Source organism: Lytechinus variegatus, chromosome 5, assembly GCF_018143015.1.
Source record: "Lytechinus variegatus isolate NC3 chromosome 5, Lvar_3.0, whole genome shotgun sequence".
NCBI lineage: Eukaryota > Metazoa > Echinodermata > Echinoidea > Temnopleuroida > Toxopneustidae > Lytechinus > Lytechinus variegatus.
In genome coordinates this window covers 17,895,805-17,913,830 of record NC_054744.1, presented here as the reverse complement: position 1 = coordinate 17,913,830, position 18,026 = coordinate 17,895,805, and the positions used below count along the sequence as shown (strand labels likewise).

Below are 18,026 nucleotides of genomic sequence, written 5' to 3'. Positions count from 1 at the left end.
CAATAATAACATTTCATATAACACATAATATGAACAGTCTTATAATTAATACACAGTTATAATTACACAATTATAAACTCATTATCACATGACACATACAATAAATACAGTCATATCTTGACAATAATGAGTTGAAATCTTCAGGAGTATATTTGTGACTAGGATATTATCTTCTTCTTATCTGTGACCTCTGTATTTTGCGATAGAATGGTCTTAAAGTCCGTCGCAATAATGAAATAGTAACGCATATATCTGCGGAAGCTGGTAGCATTCAAGCCGTAATATGTTTCCTAATCGCTTACGAGTCATAACCAAACTTTTTAGTCTGGTGCGATCATTCCCCAGTCTGGTTAAGATCGGTGAAACCACTTTTTGAAGGATTAACTAGTTATATTGGGATTCCAGCAACTTATCGAAAATATGATGTTTTGTTTCAGAGCCATTTTGCTAGCACTCGCGGGTAAAGTATATGTATTAGGAAATGATTTTAAGTTGATGTAAACATGATAAACCTGGTGTCAAAGTAATTTGAATTGTTCGTAATTATTCAAACGATATATGAATACTTACTAGGCAGTTATATGGAGGAAATATCATTTGATTGTTCCTGTTCAGAAAAAAGGAACGCCATTTGGGATTGATTGAAGCTTAGAGTGAGGTACTAAGTTGACATGGATGAATAATAAACAGGGATAGAGAAATGTCAAATTACCAAGTAACGCATACTTGACCAAAGTGGTGCAGTAACAATATCATACCGCAAATGTAATGGCAAGTCATTATTCCGACATTCTCATGTAGAAAACTCAGAATCATTCAAGCTGGTTGGTGATCAAAAGGGGAAAACAAAATTGAAATATCTCGCTTTAAAAAAAAAGACTGAAATTAAGAAGGGAAAACTTTACACCGCACATTTCCCTCAATAACCCACCTAAATAACGGTGGAGATTCTGGTAGTTGTGGTGATGGTGGTGGTTGTGGTGTTGGAAGTGGTGATGGGGAGGTGGTGGTGGTGGTGGGATGAAGGCGGAGGTGGTGGTGATGATGGTGGAGGTGGTGCTAGTGATGGCGGTGGTGATGAAGGCGGAAGTGATGATGGAGGTTGTGGTGATGGTAGTGGTGATGGGGAGGTGGTGGTGGTTGTGGTGGGGATGAAGGTGCAGGTGGTGATGTAGGTGGTGATGGTGGGTAGTGATGGTGGAGGTGGTGATGATGGAGGTGTAGATGGTGATTCTGTAGGTGGTGGTGGTAGTGATGGTGGTGGTGATGGAGGTGGTGGTGCATGAGAATGACGGTGGAGGTTTTTGTGGTGGTGATGGTGGAGGTGGTGGTGGTAATGATGATGGTGGTGGTGATGGAGGTGGTGTGGTGGTGGTGATGGTGGTGATAGAGGTAGTGATGGTGGTGTTGGTGATGGTGGTGGTAGTGTTGATGGTGATGGTGGTGATGGTGGTGGTTATGGAGGTAGTGATGGTGGTGGTGATGATGGAGGTGGTGGTAGTGGTGGTGATATAGATGATGGTGGAGGTGATGGTGATGGAGCTAGTTGTGGTGGTGATGGTTTGGGCTTGTAGAAATTGTGTTTATTTTGTTATGATACGTGTGTGTGCGTGGGTGGGTTAGATTATGTGGATGGGTGTGCGTATGTGTGTTTGGTGGTTGCAGTAGGGCTGTTGTTTCTATTGATGTTTGATATAAAAAATAAATTCGTTTCCATCATATTTCGCATTTTATGTTTGTTGGAATTTATTTTAGGAGGGTAAACTGCATGGCAGCAGAAGTCAATCGACTTCATAAAATTATTTATCACAGGCCTTGCATGATATGAACTAATGGCCTAGCCCAGGCAAACTATTGAAGCGTGTTTCATCTGAAAACACTTTTTTGGTTGAATGATAACCGTTTCTTGGTATTTGGAAAATCATGCTAAAAAATGGAATTATATGAACTATATTTTTTCTGCCTAATTTTACACTTTCCCTGACTATCCCCCGTCCCCCTTGTATGTATGCTAGTAATTGGTGATGCTGTGTGTATGTTTTTCATTTGATTTTCATACGAATTTTTGGTTATTGTTTGGGAGCTACAACTCACAAGTTCTCATGAACTTTTAAGTAGTTTACCTTTTATATGGATTTTTCATTCTTGTACATATTGTATATTGTTTTTTATATTGATTAGAAAATAAAATAAATAAACTGAATTGAACTGAATTGGGCAAAATCCTTCGCTTTATGGCTTTGCTTATTTCATTTGCTGAACATACTTTAGAATTTCAAAGAAAATCACTACTTTTGTTGCATTCCTGAAATCCCGTAGACAGAATTAAAAGACAAACAGAGGGATCAATAACTTTGAATAAACCAGGCTCTAAATAGGAGGGTAAACTGAAAAGTATTCAATTTATTTCATGGTTCTGACACATATAAACAGAAGTTACTTATTTTCATGATTATGTACTTAGGCAAGTATTATTGCCCTTTCTTTGCCCTTTCGTTAAAGGTTAGCAATTCCCTCAACCTCTGAAAATAAGCTATGAAGGGTATTTAAAATAAAACCATTATAGATCCGAGTTTTCAAACATATTTTCTCAATGGTAATATATGTGGGTCATCAACCCTGTTAAGAATGCTTAAGATATTTTGCAGAGGCATTTTTATTGTTTTTATTGTTTTGTTTGTTTGTTTGTTTGCTTATCGCCCGAGTGTATAAATCTGTGATTTACACGGACTTAACAAAATAAAAATTGTGAGTGTTCGATTATAGACACGTTACGCAAAAGAAAATTACTAATAAGATAATGCAACATTCAACGTTTACTGTCTGAAGTTATATTACATGCATGTATTGCACACTTTTTATTTGGATTTTTCATTATTAAATTATGTATTGTTAAAGTGAACTTGAACTATGAACTATGCTCTTTTAAACCAAGAGTCTGTTCCAAAGTTGAACCACATTCAATCGTCATCGCAGGCAACAGGTGGCCTTACCCACGCGAAGAAGGAAGGCCATCAAACTTTCATTCTTATGAATATACCTTTCAATATATATTATGTTGGCATCGTCTTACTGAAATATCCATTGTTTTCTTTCTCCACGACTTTATTAAAAAAAGAACATACAAAACTGCAAAAGTTGTAGTGTAGGAAGTAGCATGAATTGTAGTATGAGTAAATTTCAAGTAGAAGTATGATAATTTTTTTTTCATCCACAACATTTTACATATTTTGGTAAGATTTCACAAGCTTTATTACACCTTTGTCATTGTCGTACGAGTAGTTGTGGTGTTGTTGGTGGTGGTAGAGATGGTAGTAGTAGTAGTAGTAGTAGTAGTAGTAGCAGCAGCAGTAGCATTAATTATAATGATCATTATTATGGTAATGATAGAATAGAAAGAATAATAAAACTAAGAATGATGATGGTGATAATAATAATAATGATAACAATAATAATTATAATAATAATAATGATAATAATGATTAAACTGATAATAATAATAATGACTATAATAGTTGTTATAATAATAAAAAATATGATGATGATAATAATAATGATAAACAGTGATGATGATGACGATGATTATGATGATGGTGGAGATGACGACGATAGTAATGATGAAGCTACTCTGGATTTATAAGATAAGTGTCATCATGTCATCACTGTTATTTTATCATCAAACCAGGTATTGCTTGCGGCCAAGACTGTAATTTTGATGCCAATCGTACATCGAATCAAACATGTGGATGGTCAAATGACTACGAGGACGACTTCGACTGGTCGGTCAGACGATTACCATCCCCTACCCCGTTTACAGGACCGTCAGGAGACCATACTACAGGAAGTAAGTGCTCTTGTCTAAGGAATCAGGGGTTTGACCCCACCCATTTAGCGCCCCCGCCCCTATGAACTGTTTGATTAAAATATTCTTTCGTGCATTGTTAAACGACAAGTCTACCCCAATAAAAAGCTGATTTGAATAAAAAGAGAAAAAATCCAACAAGCATAACGCTGAAAATTTCATCAAATCGGATGTAAAATAAGAAAGTTATGACGTTTGAAAGTTTTGCTTAATTTCACAAAACAGTTATATGCACATCCTGGCCGTTTTGCAAATGAGGAGACTGATGACGTCATCCACTCACTATTTATTTTGTATTTTACTTAAAAAATCATAGAGGGTGGTCCCCCCCCCCCCCCCACCTCCCCCATAATAGGCCTCCATGGAGAGTGACAACACCGGCAATATTATGCCAACTGCGTTAAACTTGTTTATTCTCCGAGTTCTATAAATCATTTTGTTTATGTGTGTGTTTGTGGGTGTGGGTGTAAGTGCGTGATGTTGCCCGTCGAATGTACAGTTGCACTATGACAGAAAAAAATAGTAGATGTCGTCTTATATAGCTTTACCTTGAATATTCTATTTAATAAGGTTCCAATCAAGTAATAAAAAACTCTAGTCCATTGACTCGAATCTTGTCACTTCTCGAACCGTTTTTCCTCTTTCAGGTGGTAACTTCCTCTACACCGAAGCGAACGGGAGGGATCCAGGTGAAAGAGCGAGGATCTACAGTCCTTTCCCGTCCCCAGCTAATGAGGCAGGCTCAGACATGACGTTGATCTCCTTTTGGTACAGCATTTGGGACGCCTTTGATGGAGGTTCTCCAATTCCCGGGACCAATATGGGAACACTCAATGTCTACATCGTCTATAATGACGAGAAGGTTCGGCTAGACCCACCTATCTGGTCGCGGTCAGGATCCCAGACCGACAGATCAGAACAGTGGAAGGAAGCTAGGATTCTCTTTACGGCCTCTCATCCATTTCGGGTAAACATACACTAATAGAGGGGGGGGGCGGAATGAAAAGATGCATCACAGATAGGTTCATCGTAATAAGTATCCTATTTTAATTTCTCCTACTATCAAACTACGTGTAGATCCTCTAGGCCCTCTCCTCCTCCGCTTCCTCCTCTTGCTCCTTATCCTTCTTCTCCTCCTCCTCTTCTCCCTCCTTCTTCTCCTCTTCCTCCTACTCCATCTCCTCCTCCTAGGGCATGAAGGCATGGTGATGGCATGAGGAGGGGGAGCACATATGTGCTCTTCTAGTTTTCTTCCTTGGACCTGTTTGATACTTCGGTCATCATGTAATTGTGCTACATATTTTTATATAGGTCTCTTGGAGACTTTTGGAGAACTTTTTGTAACTTGATCATGAATGGACTTTGATTATTTTCCTGATTTTGTCTGGAGATACTTTGTGTGATTCATCTAGCACTGTGCTTACTGTTGTCCCACCCATAGTACACTCTAGGAGTATAATGTGATTCACTTTCACATTCAGGTCACTTCCCTCTGATCTTCTGTATTTCTTTCGAGCGAGCGCTACCTTTTCAAACTCTCTTTTATTGCTGCCATCTGTCAACAATCTGTCAGCCAGCCAGGGCTCTGTCCATCAATCACTGGTCTCACTTCAGAACAGTGTTTGTGTTGTCTCATTACATCCATGACATTTTTAATATTAAAATTTTCTGTATATCTGCTGCTGTATCTTCGTCATCATGGAGCTGATCCGTTTCCAGTGGAGGAGAATCAAGAAGGAGCAGGCCGGACAGACGGAAGGATAGATGAAAGCTGGAGGGGGAGATCTGGCTGCCAGGGGTGCCCCCGGGGGGGGGGGCACTCAGTATATAATGCATAGTGGGTATATGCCGCGGAGGGGACCCCCATTTTCACACTCAAATTTCCAAGGCATAGCATTTTTGCCTTGTTGAGAAAAAGAACAAAGAAAGCCGCTCCAAGGCATATCATTTTCTTCTTATCGAGAAAAAAGAAGAGGGAAATCCGCTCCAAAGCTTTGCATATTTTTCGTTAGGCCGCTCCGATCGCATTGAATGAGCTGCAATTTTGGTGAAAAGCGCCGAAAAGCGACCGCAGAGCTCCCCCGGCGGAGGCCGCGCTAGCTGCATCATGCACGCATGGCCGTTCCATAGGGATGCATACGCACTCACTTGCTGGCGATCCGTTCCAAGGACCCCCGTTTTCACAAACATTTGTCGTTCCGAAGCCAGTTCCGAGGACCCTCCTTTTTACAATAAGCCCGCTCCAAGGCCCCCGTTTTGTCTCGCCCGCGGCACACCCCCACCACATTTTTGGTCGAGTGCCTATGGACCTACTAGAGATCGAGGCTGAAGTAGAGGGACTCCATGACTGAAGAATATGAACTTTTATGCAGTATTGTAGTTTGTAGCATCGTAGTAAAGTTTACGTTTTTTTAATCGAGTTTCTTTTATCCACGTTTGTCTTTGTATTTTGTTTCTTTTGTTAAACACTGTTTGTTGGTGTACGTGGGACTATACTGAGATGAATGTATTGGTACTTTATTTTTTAATTTCTATAATATGTTCTCATAATGTCAACACAATTTCTCAGTATGTTAGTCTTCCAGCGATAAAGCGTTTGAAATATTTCCGTTCGCCTATTTTGTACTATCATAACTCTGTAGCAACCTTTCAAGCCGAATTATGTCAACCTAGTAACCATTCTCGTTATCTTTTGTTATTATCTGGGGATGTGGAAACAAATCCTGGTCCAAATTATAAATTTCCATGTAGAAAATGTCAAAAGCCTGTGAAGAAAAACCAAACTGGCCTCCTGTGTTCTACTTGTAATAAGTGGCACCATTCCAAATGTGAAGGCATAAGTGACCAGGAGTACACAAGATTATATTACAGCCCTAATGAATGTTGGACTTGTTTAACATGCTCCTTACCGCCTTTTTGTGATTCCTTATTTTTGCACCCCATTCAAACAGATGATGGTCATACCGAACCGCTTTTGCCTCCCACTGAACATGTAAATAATACCCCACCTTCTGATAAAACAACAGTGTATGAGTTCTTTGAAGAAAAGTTTGAAACAAAAGGGTTGCATTTCATTCATTTAAAAGTGAGATCTATATTGAATAAAATATCCGAATTTCGGCTTCTTTTTTCTAAACGTAAAATAGCTATTATTGCCATCACTGAAACATGGTTAAACTCATCTGTAAATGATGAAGAAGTATGTATAGATGGATACTGTATATTACGTAAAGATCGTGAATGTGGGCTAGGTGGTGGTGTTTGTCTGTACATAAGAAACGACATTGCATTTAATATAAGAGAAGACTTGACTTCAAGAAATATTGAATCATTGTGGATCAATATCCTATTGCCTCGGACAAAGCCCATTACACTGGGTGCTCATTACAGACCCCCTAAAGATAATAATTTCATTGAATCACTCTCTGACACTATAGATAAATTCAAAAAAGATGATGAGATTATAGTATTAGGGGACATGAATATTTGCCTTTCGAAAAAGTCTCCTTTATCCCAGAAATATGAGAATATATTTAATCTAAGTAGTTTAAGCCTACTTGTAAAGCTGCCCACACGTACAACTCAGACATCTTCCTCCCTGATAGATCACATATTATGTAATAAAGTAGAGCATATTAGTCAAAGTGGTGTTATTGACCTAGGTATAAGCGATCATTTATTAATTTACTGTTCAAGAAATATTGTAAGTCCCGTATTTGGGCACCACAGAACTGTATCCATCAGGAGATTAAAAGGTTATAATGTAGACGATTTCAACTTAAATTTATCCCGATCAGACTGGTCCAAGGTAACTGAATGTAACGATGTACATATGGCTTGGGCAAATTTTAAATCTATGTTCTTATCAATTATAGATATGAGCGCACCTCTGAAAGAGGTAAGAATTAAGCAATCAACTGAAAATGGATGAACCATGAAATTATTGTTTTAATTAAAGAGAAAAATGTAGCTTATAAAAGTATGAAAAGGAATCTTGGCAATTTAGACCTTGAAAGAAATTATAAATTTTAAAGAATTTAGTTCAAAGGAAGGTAAGAAGTGCCAAAATCGAATACTTTCAAGAACAAATTGAAGAAAACAAACATGACTCTAGAAAATTGTGGAAGAGTTTGAAAGGTTTAGGTCTAAAAAGTAAAAGGAAATCTGACAAAAAAAACAGTTATTAACGTGCAAGGTGAATTAAGTCATGATAAGGCTAAAATTGCAAATGAGTTTAATCGGTACTTTACGACTGTGGCCGACAAGCTAGTTTGTAAATTACCAGTAAATACAAACAAATTTCATGCAGAAAGTGACCAGTTTCAAAAGTTTTATGAGGAAAAGGGTATTTCAAAAAGTAGTTTTCATTTTTCCCCTGTTACAGAAAAATTTGTTTTAGACGAACTAAATAGGTTGAAAATATCAAAAAGTACTGGTCTAGATATGATACCCGCAAGATTTCTAAAAGATGGGGCAAGAAATTTGTACAAACCTTGAATTATGTTATTAATTTATCTCTTATGTCTTCTACCTTTCCTGATGATATGAAATTTGCAAAAGTTACCCCGCTACGTAAAAAGAAAGATAAAACTGACGTTAGTAATTATAGGCCTATACAGTCAGTCGGCAAGCCCTGAAAAAGTAGCTTCTTTTATCCAAGTGACATTCATGACTATAGGGTTTTTGCATAGTTAATGAGCTTGGTGCGAACCAAAACACCTCTTTTTATTCTGCCATTGCTGCTCTAAATATTAACCAAATTTCACGTTTTCGGTATCTTTGTAAAAAAGAAGAAACATTCTTTCAGGTCATGTGTTTGGAATTCTTTTAAAAAATGTTGTAATATTGGGAAAACCTTTGAAATAAAACATGAAACAAAATGATTTTTTTCATGCAACAAATGTTCTGTTTTCACACTTGATTTCTGTTTGAGTACAAATGATTTTCAGATCATAATAAAGCTGAAGATCTACGCTTTAATATGATATAATTTGTATAAGAAGATGTATCTTAGATGGGTCAGCAGCCAGCTTTTCATAGGCCAAGTACATTTAGCAGCTCAAAAACAAGGATACTGCACTCTGATTGGTCACAGAGACCACACACCCACGCAAATTCCAATGTTCCCCACACTGGGCCTCTGCAAGGTCACACTCACCATGTGGTAATCTCTTCAAATAACCCGCGCCTGTTGTTGTGAAAACATTATTCAGCCAATCAGAACTCTGGATTTTATGTTACTCAGAAATTTTAGAAATCTCGTCTTGCATCTTGATGGAAAAAGCTGGCTGCTGACCCATCTAAAAGATGCCACATATCAAGAGTGACATTGTAAGAAAGTATAGAGTTTGAGCTTTCTGATGATATGAATAATGTTGGTACCTAAAACACAAAATGTTGCACAATTTGCAAGTGAAAACAGAGGAAGAAATTTCTGTTTGATGCATCTTTTCTCGTAAAAAAAATCACTTATTTATCAAAATATTTTATCCAAAAGAAATAACCAATATGAAAGAGTAACATTTACTCTTCCCAATGGTACAAAAATAATCAATTTTACTCCAGGAGAAGGTGGTTAATTTCTTTGAGAAAGAAAGTCTCACAATTCACGAGATTTTGCAGGGACATGAATTCAGCCACGAGAGGACTTGGATAAATCTGGCCCATTTGCTCATTAACACAGGGGCTTGCCGACTGACTGTATAAGTTTATTAAGTGTAGTGTCGAAAATCTTGGAAAATCTGTTCATGCTCAAGTGGAGAAATACTTTCAAGAAACCAAGCTAATATATAAATTTCAGTCCGGCTTTCGTAACGGATATTCCACTGAAACTTGTTTAATACATTTAACAGATTTTATCAGGAACGAAATTTCACATGGGCGCATGGTTGGAATGGTTCTCCTAGACTTACAAAAAGCCTTTGATACTGTAAATCATAACATACTTTTGAAGAAATTAGAAGTGATGGGTTTAGACTCTGCATTGTGACATGGTTTAGATCATATCTATCTAACCGTCATCAAGTAGTTACCATGCAGACGGTTCTTTCTGATTCACTACCTATTAAATGCGGAGTCCCTCAAGGAAGCATTTTAGGCCCAATTCTTTTTATGTCTTACATCAATGATATGTGTACTTGTATTAACGAATCTAAATTAATTTTATATGCTGATGATAGTGTCTTGCTATATTCGGATACAAATCCCAAGATAATTGATAAAAAAACTTAGTGCAGATTTGGCAAATGGCATTGAATGGATGTCTGACAACAAGCTTAGTTTACACGTTGGGAAAACAGAAAGCATTTTATTTTGTTCGAAACGAAAGTTAGGATATACACACGATTTCAAGGTTTCATATACATGTAATAATCAGGTAATTGACAGAAAAGATTCAGTGAAATATCTGGGAATTAATTTAACAAGTAACCTATCATGGACGGGTTTGGTAGACTCAATCGTCAAAAAAGCAAATTCGCGCTTGAAATTTTTGTATAGATATCAAACCTGTTTGAATATGAAGTCTAGACGTATTTTATGCTTTGCTTTAATACACTGTTAAAAAAAACCCTGATTTTACAGAAAAATAAAAGAAGATTTTGCAGAAAGCAATACCAGAATCATTCTTTAAATTAATGAAACAGGAATTTTTCTGCAATTCAACAGAACAGGTCTGTTAGAAAAAGGGAAAAGAAGGTTTTATTTAAGGAAATTTGTAAGATTACACACACCAAATACCAATTTCCTGTAAGATTACGCAATCTGGTAAGATTACAGGTGTTCTCGAGACTCTGCTGCAGGAACTTCTTTTAGTTTAAGGATAAATTTTCTAGCAGTGTACAATGTCTATTTGACTATGCTAATGCGGCTTGGTATACGGTAGCCTGGGTGTTACGGATAAGAAAAAACTAAGAATAATCCAAAATAAAATTGTGAGATACATAAATGTTTTAGGACCTAGAGCACATGTCGGATGTAACGAACTTGAAAGGGCAGGATTACTTCATGTAGATCACAGATCACAACAATTAGTATTACACCATGTGCATGAAATATTATATTCGGATACATTAGATCATTATATAGCAAATAATTTTACCCGTGTATCAAATGTCCATAGGTACGGTACTCGAAATAGTAATTTTAATTTTATATTGCCAAAACGTGAAGGACAAATAGGGAACACTTTTTATTTTAATGGCATCCAATCTTGGAATGCTCTTCCCAATAAAGTAAAAGCAGTTAAAATATTTTCTCAGTTTAAGAGTGCATTAAAGAAGCACCTAAAACTGGAAGCTACTCGGGAGCAATATTACCATTAAAAATCGCACATTTTGTACTGTTGGTTTCTACTATTTTAGATAATGTATACATTAAGGCATATTAAAATATAATCTTGTTTCACATATATATTAGGAGGATTGTTGTTTGCTTCAGATGTTTGCATATTATTTGACTGATGGATATGTATGTATGTATTTTATTTTTTTATTTTTTTACCATATTCCAGTTTTGTTACAATATGTTAATGTTTTATACTAACTATAGGACCCCATTGGAAATAAGCCTATCGGCTTTCATGGGCTATCCTGTCAAGGTATTCTTCAATTTCATTGTAGTCTCTTGTGATATTCTTGACGAATAAAATCAATCAATCAATCCTCCTCGATCCTCTTCCTCCTCCTTCTCCTCCCTCCTTTGCTTCATCCTTCTCCGCCGCCATTCACGATTGTAAACAGTCTGCATGGTCTATAAACCCCCACCCTGCCTGCATACTCGTCTCCTTTCTTCTCAAATTGTTCTTTCCGTTGCCCCATCTCCTCTCCTATAGAGTCATAACCCTTCCCCCCTCCCATCTCTATCCTCTCCATTTCATCTAGAACCACATTTACTCTAATACGTGTCAATCCTATTCTTACTTTAAATTAGGATTGCATTATTCGTTCATTCCCCCTTTTTTGCTTTATCCTTCCTATAGATCATATTTGAGGGTGTCATCGGTGAAGGAGAGAGATCGGATATTGGCATTGACGATATAGTCATCACACAACCGAGTAGGTCATAATAAAATCTCATGATCAGTAATACCTCGGTCACATTTGCTCTACGGCGGCCGTACAGCGAGTCGAAAACAACCGTTCTAAGATTATTTTTTTTGTATAGGTAGTTTGAATAAAAATGAACAAAACGGCCGTTTTCGACTCGCCTTACGTCGCTGTAAGGGAAATGTGACTGTCGCATTAAGAACAACTTCCTTGTTTTGTTTCACGCATTATACACACACACACACACAAAATCAAATGCTAGATACAATTACCTGAAATCTATTCTCGAGCTTGTTGCTGCTAATCATTATTTCATAGATATTTCGTCTATATCTCTTCGTGGGTTTATATGCCACAGAAGCCTTTGTATTTCGACCAGTCTTAAAGGGGAAAATGCAATATAATAATAATCATCATCAGCCTTTGGTACATGAAACGACATTTATCAGAGGTTTACAGATATCGGATTTTGGCTTTCAGCGTCAGATATACACTTTCTCCACTCATATTATAGCCTCCTTTCTTAAATTCGAAGCATATTTGCACTCACATCAGGCATATTAAACCGGTGACCCATTTGTCTTTATACTTGCGATACAAAGGAAACTTTCATAAAACACTTGCATTTGATGTTTTTGACTGTTCGTATTCCTGTGTTATGAATTCGCCAGAACAAAAACATTAATATTTGTAATACTCAAATGACAATCTTTAAAAACTAAGTTAAACGCACTTTATACCACCATTCGCTGTTTTCTTAATTAAAAACAAATGTTTTCTACATTGATCATAGTTTAGTTCGTGGATAGCATGTTTTAATGAACGTTAATGTATATCAGCTTCTTTGTATTATTTTGATTAATTAGAAATAGCCAATTAAAAAAACCATTATTATGGGGAGAAATATGCATGCCTTTTTATCAAGACAATAATAAGGCGTGAAAATCTCACACAAAACAATTGTATGGCCATAAATATTGAGTGATATTTGATTTTGCCTTCTGAAGCTCAATCCTTTTTGTAAACCTTAGATAGCCCTACAATTGTACTTTTTCGGGGAGGATGGGCGGGCATAAAGAAGAAAACACCTTTTTTCTTAAAACTTGTTATTCATATGTTTAACACCAATAGTGGCAAGTACACCTATGGAATTTCTATTCACTGCACGTCATATCTTCTGTTTAAATCCCTAGAGATGCCCACCTCATGTGACTTTGAGGGCAGTGAGATGGGCGATCTGTGCTTCTTTTACCAAGAGGACCTGGAAGATGACTTCGACTGGACCAGACACTCTGGTGAAACGCCCTCTCTCGACACTGGACCGCGCAGTGATCACACCTTCCAGAATAATTCAGGTTGTAGATGAAAAAAGCGACAACAAGTTCAATTTACGATAAGAATGGATTCAGCATATATTACGAGGAACATTTTCACCCTTTATAAACAGAATTTTCTGTTACTGTGTGAAATGAAAGAAAATAGGCATTTTAATAATTTCCGCTATCATGCCTTTATTGTTTCAAACAAAAACAATGATTGTATAGACTTTCTTTTTTTATTTTGAAACAAATGCACACCTATATAGTTACCAATAATGCATATAGCATTTACATTTTTTTGAAAGTAGGATAAAAGAGCATTGTAGATTAAATGCCTCGCCACGGCCGGGGATCGAACCCTGGACTTTCCATGTATAGCCAGGCGACTTAGACCACTCGGCCACGACACCTCCTTACTTTTTTTTTAGTAATCTTTTATTCTCTTCTCTCATAAAACAAAATTGAACATAGTAAAATATAAAATTCATGATCATAAATTAAAAAGCGATATCGAAACAAATTAACCATAATTACAAAGTTTGATTTGAACATACAAATATTATGATTACATTTGACAATTCTTAACAAAAATGAAGTTAAACAATGTCATAAATAAATTCTAAATCAATTCAATTTGTTGTAAAAGTGTCTGATATACATTATTTTCTCTTACATTTTTATACATACATAATACATATGTCTAATTGAAGAAAAAAAGTACAGCCTAAAATCAAATTATTCACCATTTCTTGATGGTTGTATCAGAAAGAAAACTTTGTGAAGAAACCTGTAAGTTCATTAAAATAATATGAGATTTATGAGAGAAGATTTACTATTGATAATCTTCGGACCTTCCCGCACACTCACATCCCACCCCCATCACACTCAAAACAGATTCACGCACAAACACCCCCTGCCCACACACCCCTACACATACACACACCCACACACTCACACACCCCTACATACATCCACCAGATCAAATGCATTTCATCTGTCCGCATAAGTGTTAAGACAGCTGTCATGAAAATAAGTGCATATCATGCATTTATTTAAAAAAAATGGATTCGGAGTGCCTCGTCGTCATGAAGTGTGAAAATTTTCCCACTTCCTCAGGTGACCGAATAATTTTCCACGTGCCTCTGCTATTCTTTTTTCCTCCTTTTCATATTCCAATATCTTTTTCCTAATCTCTTGAGGGGTTGGGGGTCTTCTTTTAGCCATACTATGCACAAAGATCATTTAATTAGAAAGATGATATGATTTAGTAATTGTTCCTTCCCTATATCAAAAACCTTAACTCCAATATGAATATCCTTCCAATTAACATTTCCAATTTGACGTAATTTAAATAAATAATCACAGTCTTTCCATAAAGTTTTTATGTATTCGCAGGTGAAGAATATGTGCTCATATGTCTCTTCACATTTACCACAGAACGAACATAGATTACGTGTTGATAATTTAAATCTAAACAAATATTTTTAGTATATACAAGTTCATACAACAATTTAAATTGAAACTCCCTTAACTTGCTATTTAAGGTAGCTACCCTAGGTCTTAAAAATATTGTATCAGTATCTTTTTCGGAAAAGTCATATATTCTTTCAATGTTTTTAACAGCGCATGACCTCTCAGATTTCATGTTTAACAAAGCTTTATAGATTTTCTTTGATGTAACATTAGCTATTGTGTTAACATTTCCATGAAACATAAATTCGAAATTTAAAGCTGTGTCCCTGCATGTGTCTGTTTTCTTCAAGAGACATTTCCACGTTGCTGGAATATTTTCATATACTGTGTGGAGATATTCTATCTCATCTTCTTTTAATCCCATCCTCGGGTATTTTTAAACGATTTCCAACGATCAATCCGGAATTTATATTGGGATATTAATGCGATAAATATTGATAAGGAACAAGTGTAATACTTTGTATGAAAATCATTAAAATTTGTATGTTTTTAAACAAAATTATATAAATGTTGTATTTTCAACAGTATGAATATTTCATTACATTAAATATTTGGCAGACTTGGTCGTTGTTGTTTTTTTTGCCAAATCAGTACCCAATTCAATAGGTTGAATTATAACATGTCGAAAATTGTTACTTTCTCGCTTCGTTCACTCGCATTTATTCAGTAACCATACATAGCATTCATATACCCGTATTCCATAATTGGTAGAATATTTCGCTGTTGAAAAACACCAAAAAAATGCAAAGAAATATTTGTTTATACTTTTGGCGAATTAAGTTACAACCTCAGCTTGAAAAACAGTATGAAGGAGGAACTGCAACAAATCGCTGAGACTTCGAAGTATGTAATTATGAATCAATATAAGATTAATCGAGCATTAATCTTTTGAATTACAATGTCGCATTTCTTTCATAGAGACCTCAGCTTGAAAAGAAATATGATAGCTGTACAAGTTCGTAATAACAGCTAATTTCTCGACTTTTAACGTCTTTCCATCGTAGGGCATTACATGTACATCGAAACAGCGCGCCCAAATGGACCAGCTGAAGCCAAACTGAAATCTGTCCAGTTCTTCAAGCAAGAGTCCTTTCCAAGTAATGAATCTACTATGTGTTATATCGACTTCTACTACCATGCTTTTGGTGAACATGTCGGCGAGCTGCAACTATATATCAAAATGATAGTATCTACGAATGGGTGGAGAGGATTTCCTTATCCCATTGTATCACCTGGACAGAGCAATGACACATGGGTCCACCTAAACTTTCCTCTGCCTATAAACGACAAAGCATATTACACAGTGAGTTTGCTATAACAAAAGTTTCTTTCTTGAATTCATCGTCGTACGCAGCCGGGGGGGGGGCAGGGGCAGCCGCCCCCAGAAATTTTGAAAACTTACATTTTTGCTGAAAATTTTCCACAAAATTTAACAAAATTATGGACGAAATCCTTCAATTTTACTTTACAAAAATTAATGCAGCTTAGCGCTACAACATGTCCAATGACAAGCTTGGTCGCTTCGCTCGCTCCCTCCCTTTTTTTAAAGTTTACGCTTCCCCTCCCCCAGCAAAAAAAAATGCGGACGGACATGCTTGTATTTGCATCGTTTAGTGCGAATATTTATAGCACTCAATTGTTTGTCAGTTTGTTAAGATCAACATCATTAACATTACTTAACGATACTATACACCTATAGGGTCATTGTAATAATAATGAACCTATTGACAATTAGTACGCTTTTGTTACCGTTATTGTGGTTCTTCAACCATAATATTATCTCTGTTCTTTTCATTTCCTATTCTTTTATTTCCGTAGCTTGAATTCATCGGATCACGGGGCGATGGAAACCTAGGGGATATTGCTATCGATGACATATCACTTAGTGAAGGATGCTTTGGTGAGTGAAAAGCAGAATATTCTGAAGCTAACTGTAGTTGAAGATATTTCGTAAGACCCTTTTCATGAAAAGATAGATACTATTATCACATTCTTGCATTCGGGTAACATGATGACTCAGCAGGGGCCTAACTAATGTACCCTAGCGAGATGCTATCGATTAAAGAGCTTGTCAAATATGGAGGAACATACTTGGATCTGTAAAAACGCTGTTCAAAATTGTAAGCACATTGTTTAAGCCCGTCACTCTAACAACTACTTTCAAAACTTTTTAAACAAATGTTTAGACTTTTTAAACAACTGTTTAAACTTTTTAAACAAGTTGTTTAAAAAGTTTTAACAATTACAAAATAACCTGTTGTTAGAGTGACAGGCTTAAACAACATGCTATTTTTTTTACTGTGTTCTTACTTAATGGATTTAGTTTCTTATATTAAAAATACGCTTTCTCATAAATATTCCTGAGAATTTGAGCACCCAACATAACTCTACTCTATAGGTAAAAAAAAATTACTCTGGTAAAAGTTGATCGTCGTTTTTAGGAAGCATCTGCCAGTGAAAATATTTTCATTAAGGAAAAAACAATAACAATAAAACACTTATCGTCAAAATCACGTCAGAGATTGTAAGTACACAATCGAATATTAGTCTATAAAGTTACCGTTTTAATCTCCCTAACTTGTTGATCAATAGCCTCAGATCCGTGTGGAAGCAATCCTTGTTTTAATGGAGGAACTTGTGCAACCCTCGAACATGCAGGTACTACTTATTACTGCTATTGTCTAATAGGATGGGAAGGAGAGCATTGCGAAACAGGAAAAATATCATTATTCAACCATTCCTGATTTGAATTGACAATATTTGAACAGAATTTTTTTAATCATGGGACTTAAAACACGTCGATTTTTTTCTTAATGCAATAATGATAACTTATTATGTTTCTAATAGCTACTGAAGTCTATCATCATCATCGTTGGTTTACCTTTTTATTGCTTTCGTGTCACTGTTCAAGAAATCATATATGCGAGCGTGGGTGTGAATTAATGTGTGAGAGTTGGTTAGGTTTGTGTATTTACAGTGTGTGTATTTACATGTATTTACAGTATCAGTTTGCAGAGATCGACGAGCGGCTAAAACACCATGCATGCTCACTTAATACAATGTACGATTTCCGTCACCACATTAAGGGAAATCTACGTCCTTAAGGAAATGCCTATATGCATATTCATAATAATTTGAAATATACAGTTAAAAGACAAAATTTTCAAAATAAATCAATTCAAAATTGCAAGGTTCTATGAAAATTTCATTTTAAGTTTCTTCCTGACTCTTCATCGATTGTAAAAGTAGTGCCTCTTCCCCGAAAAGAGAGAAAACATATCCCCGCCCCCCCCCCAAAAAAAAAAATAATAAATAAATTAATAAAAT

The 18,026-nt window shown here is 36.1% G+C and overlaps 1 protein-coding gene across 1 annotated transcript; it reads left to right on the top strand.

The window, feature by feature from the left end:
• The first annotated feature begins 306 nt into the window (after positions 1-306).
• Positions 307-17,959, top strand: LOC121415616 (MAM and LDL-receptor class A domain-containing protein 1-like). The gene is made up of 8 exons (XM_041608899.1): positions 307-460; positions 3,686-3,844; positions 4,510-4,829; positions 11,841-11,916; positions 13,101-13,262; positions 15,704-16,002; positions 16,518-16,599; positions 17,292-17,959. The coding sequence occupies exons 1-8, from the start codon at positions 421-423 to the stop codon at positions 17,441-17,443; spliced, it is 1,290 nt and encodes a 429-aa protein (XP_041464833.1). The 5' UTR covers positions 307-420; the 3' UTR covers positions 17,444-17,959.
• The last annotated feature ends 67 nt before the right edge of the window (positions 17,960-18,026 follow it).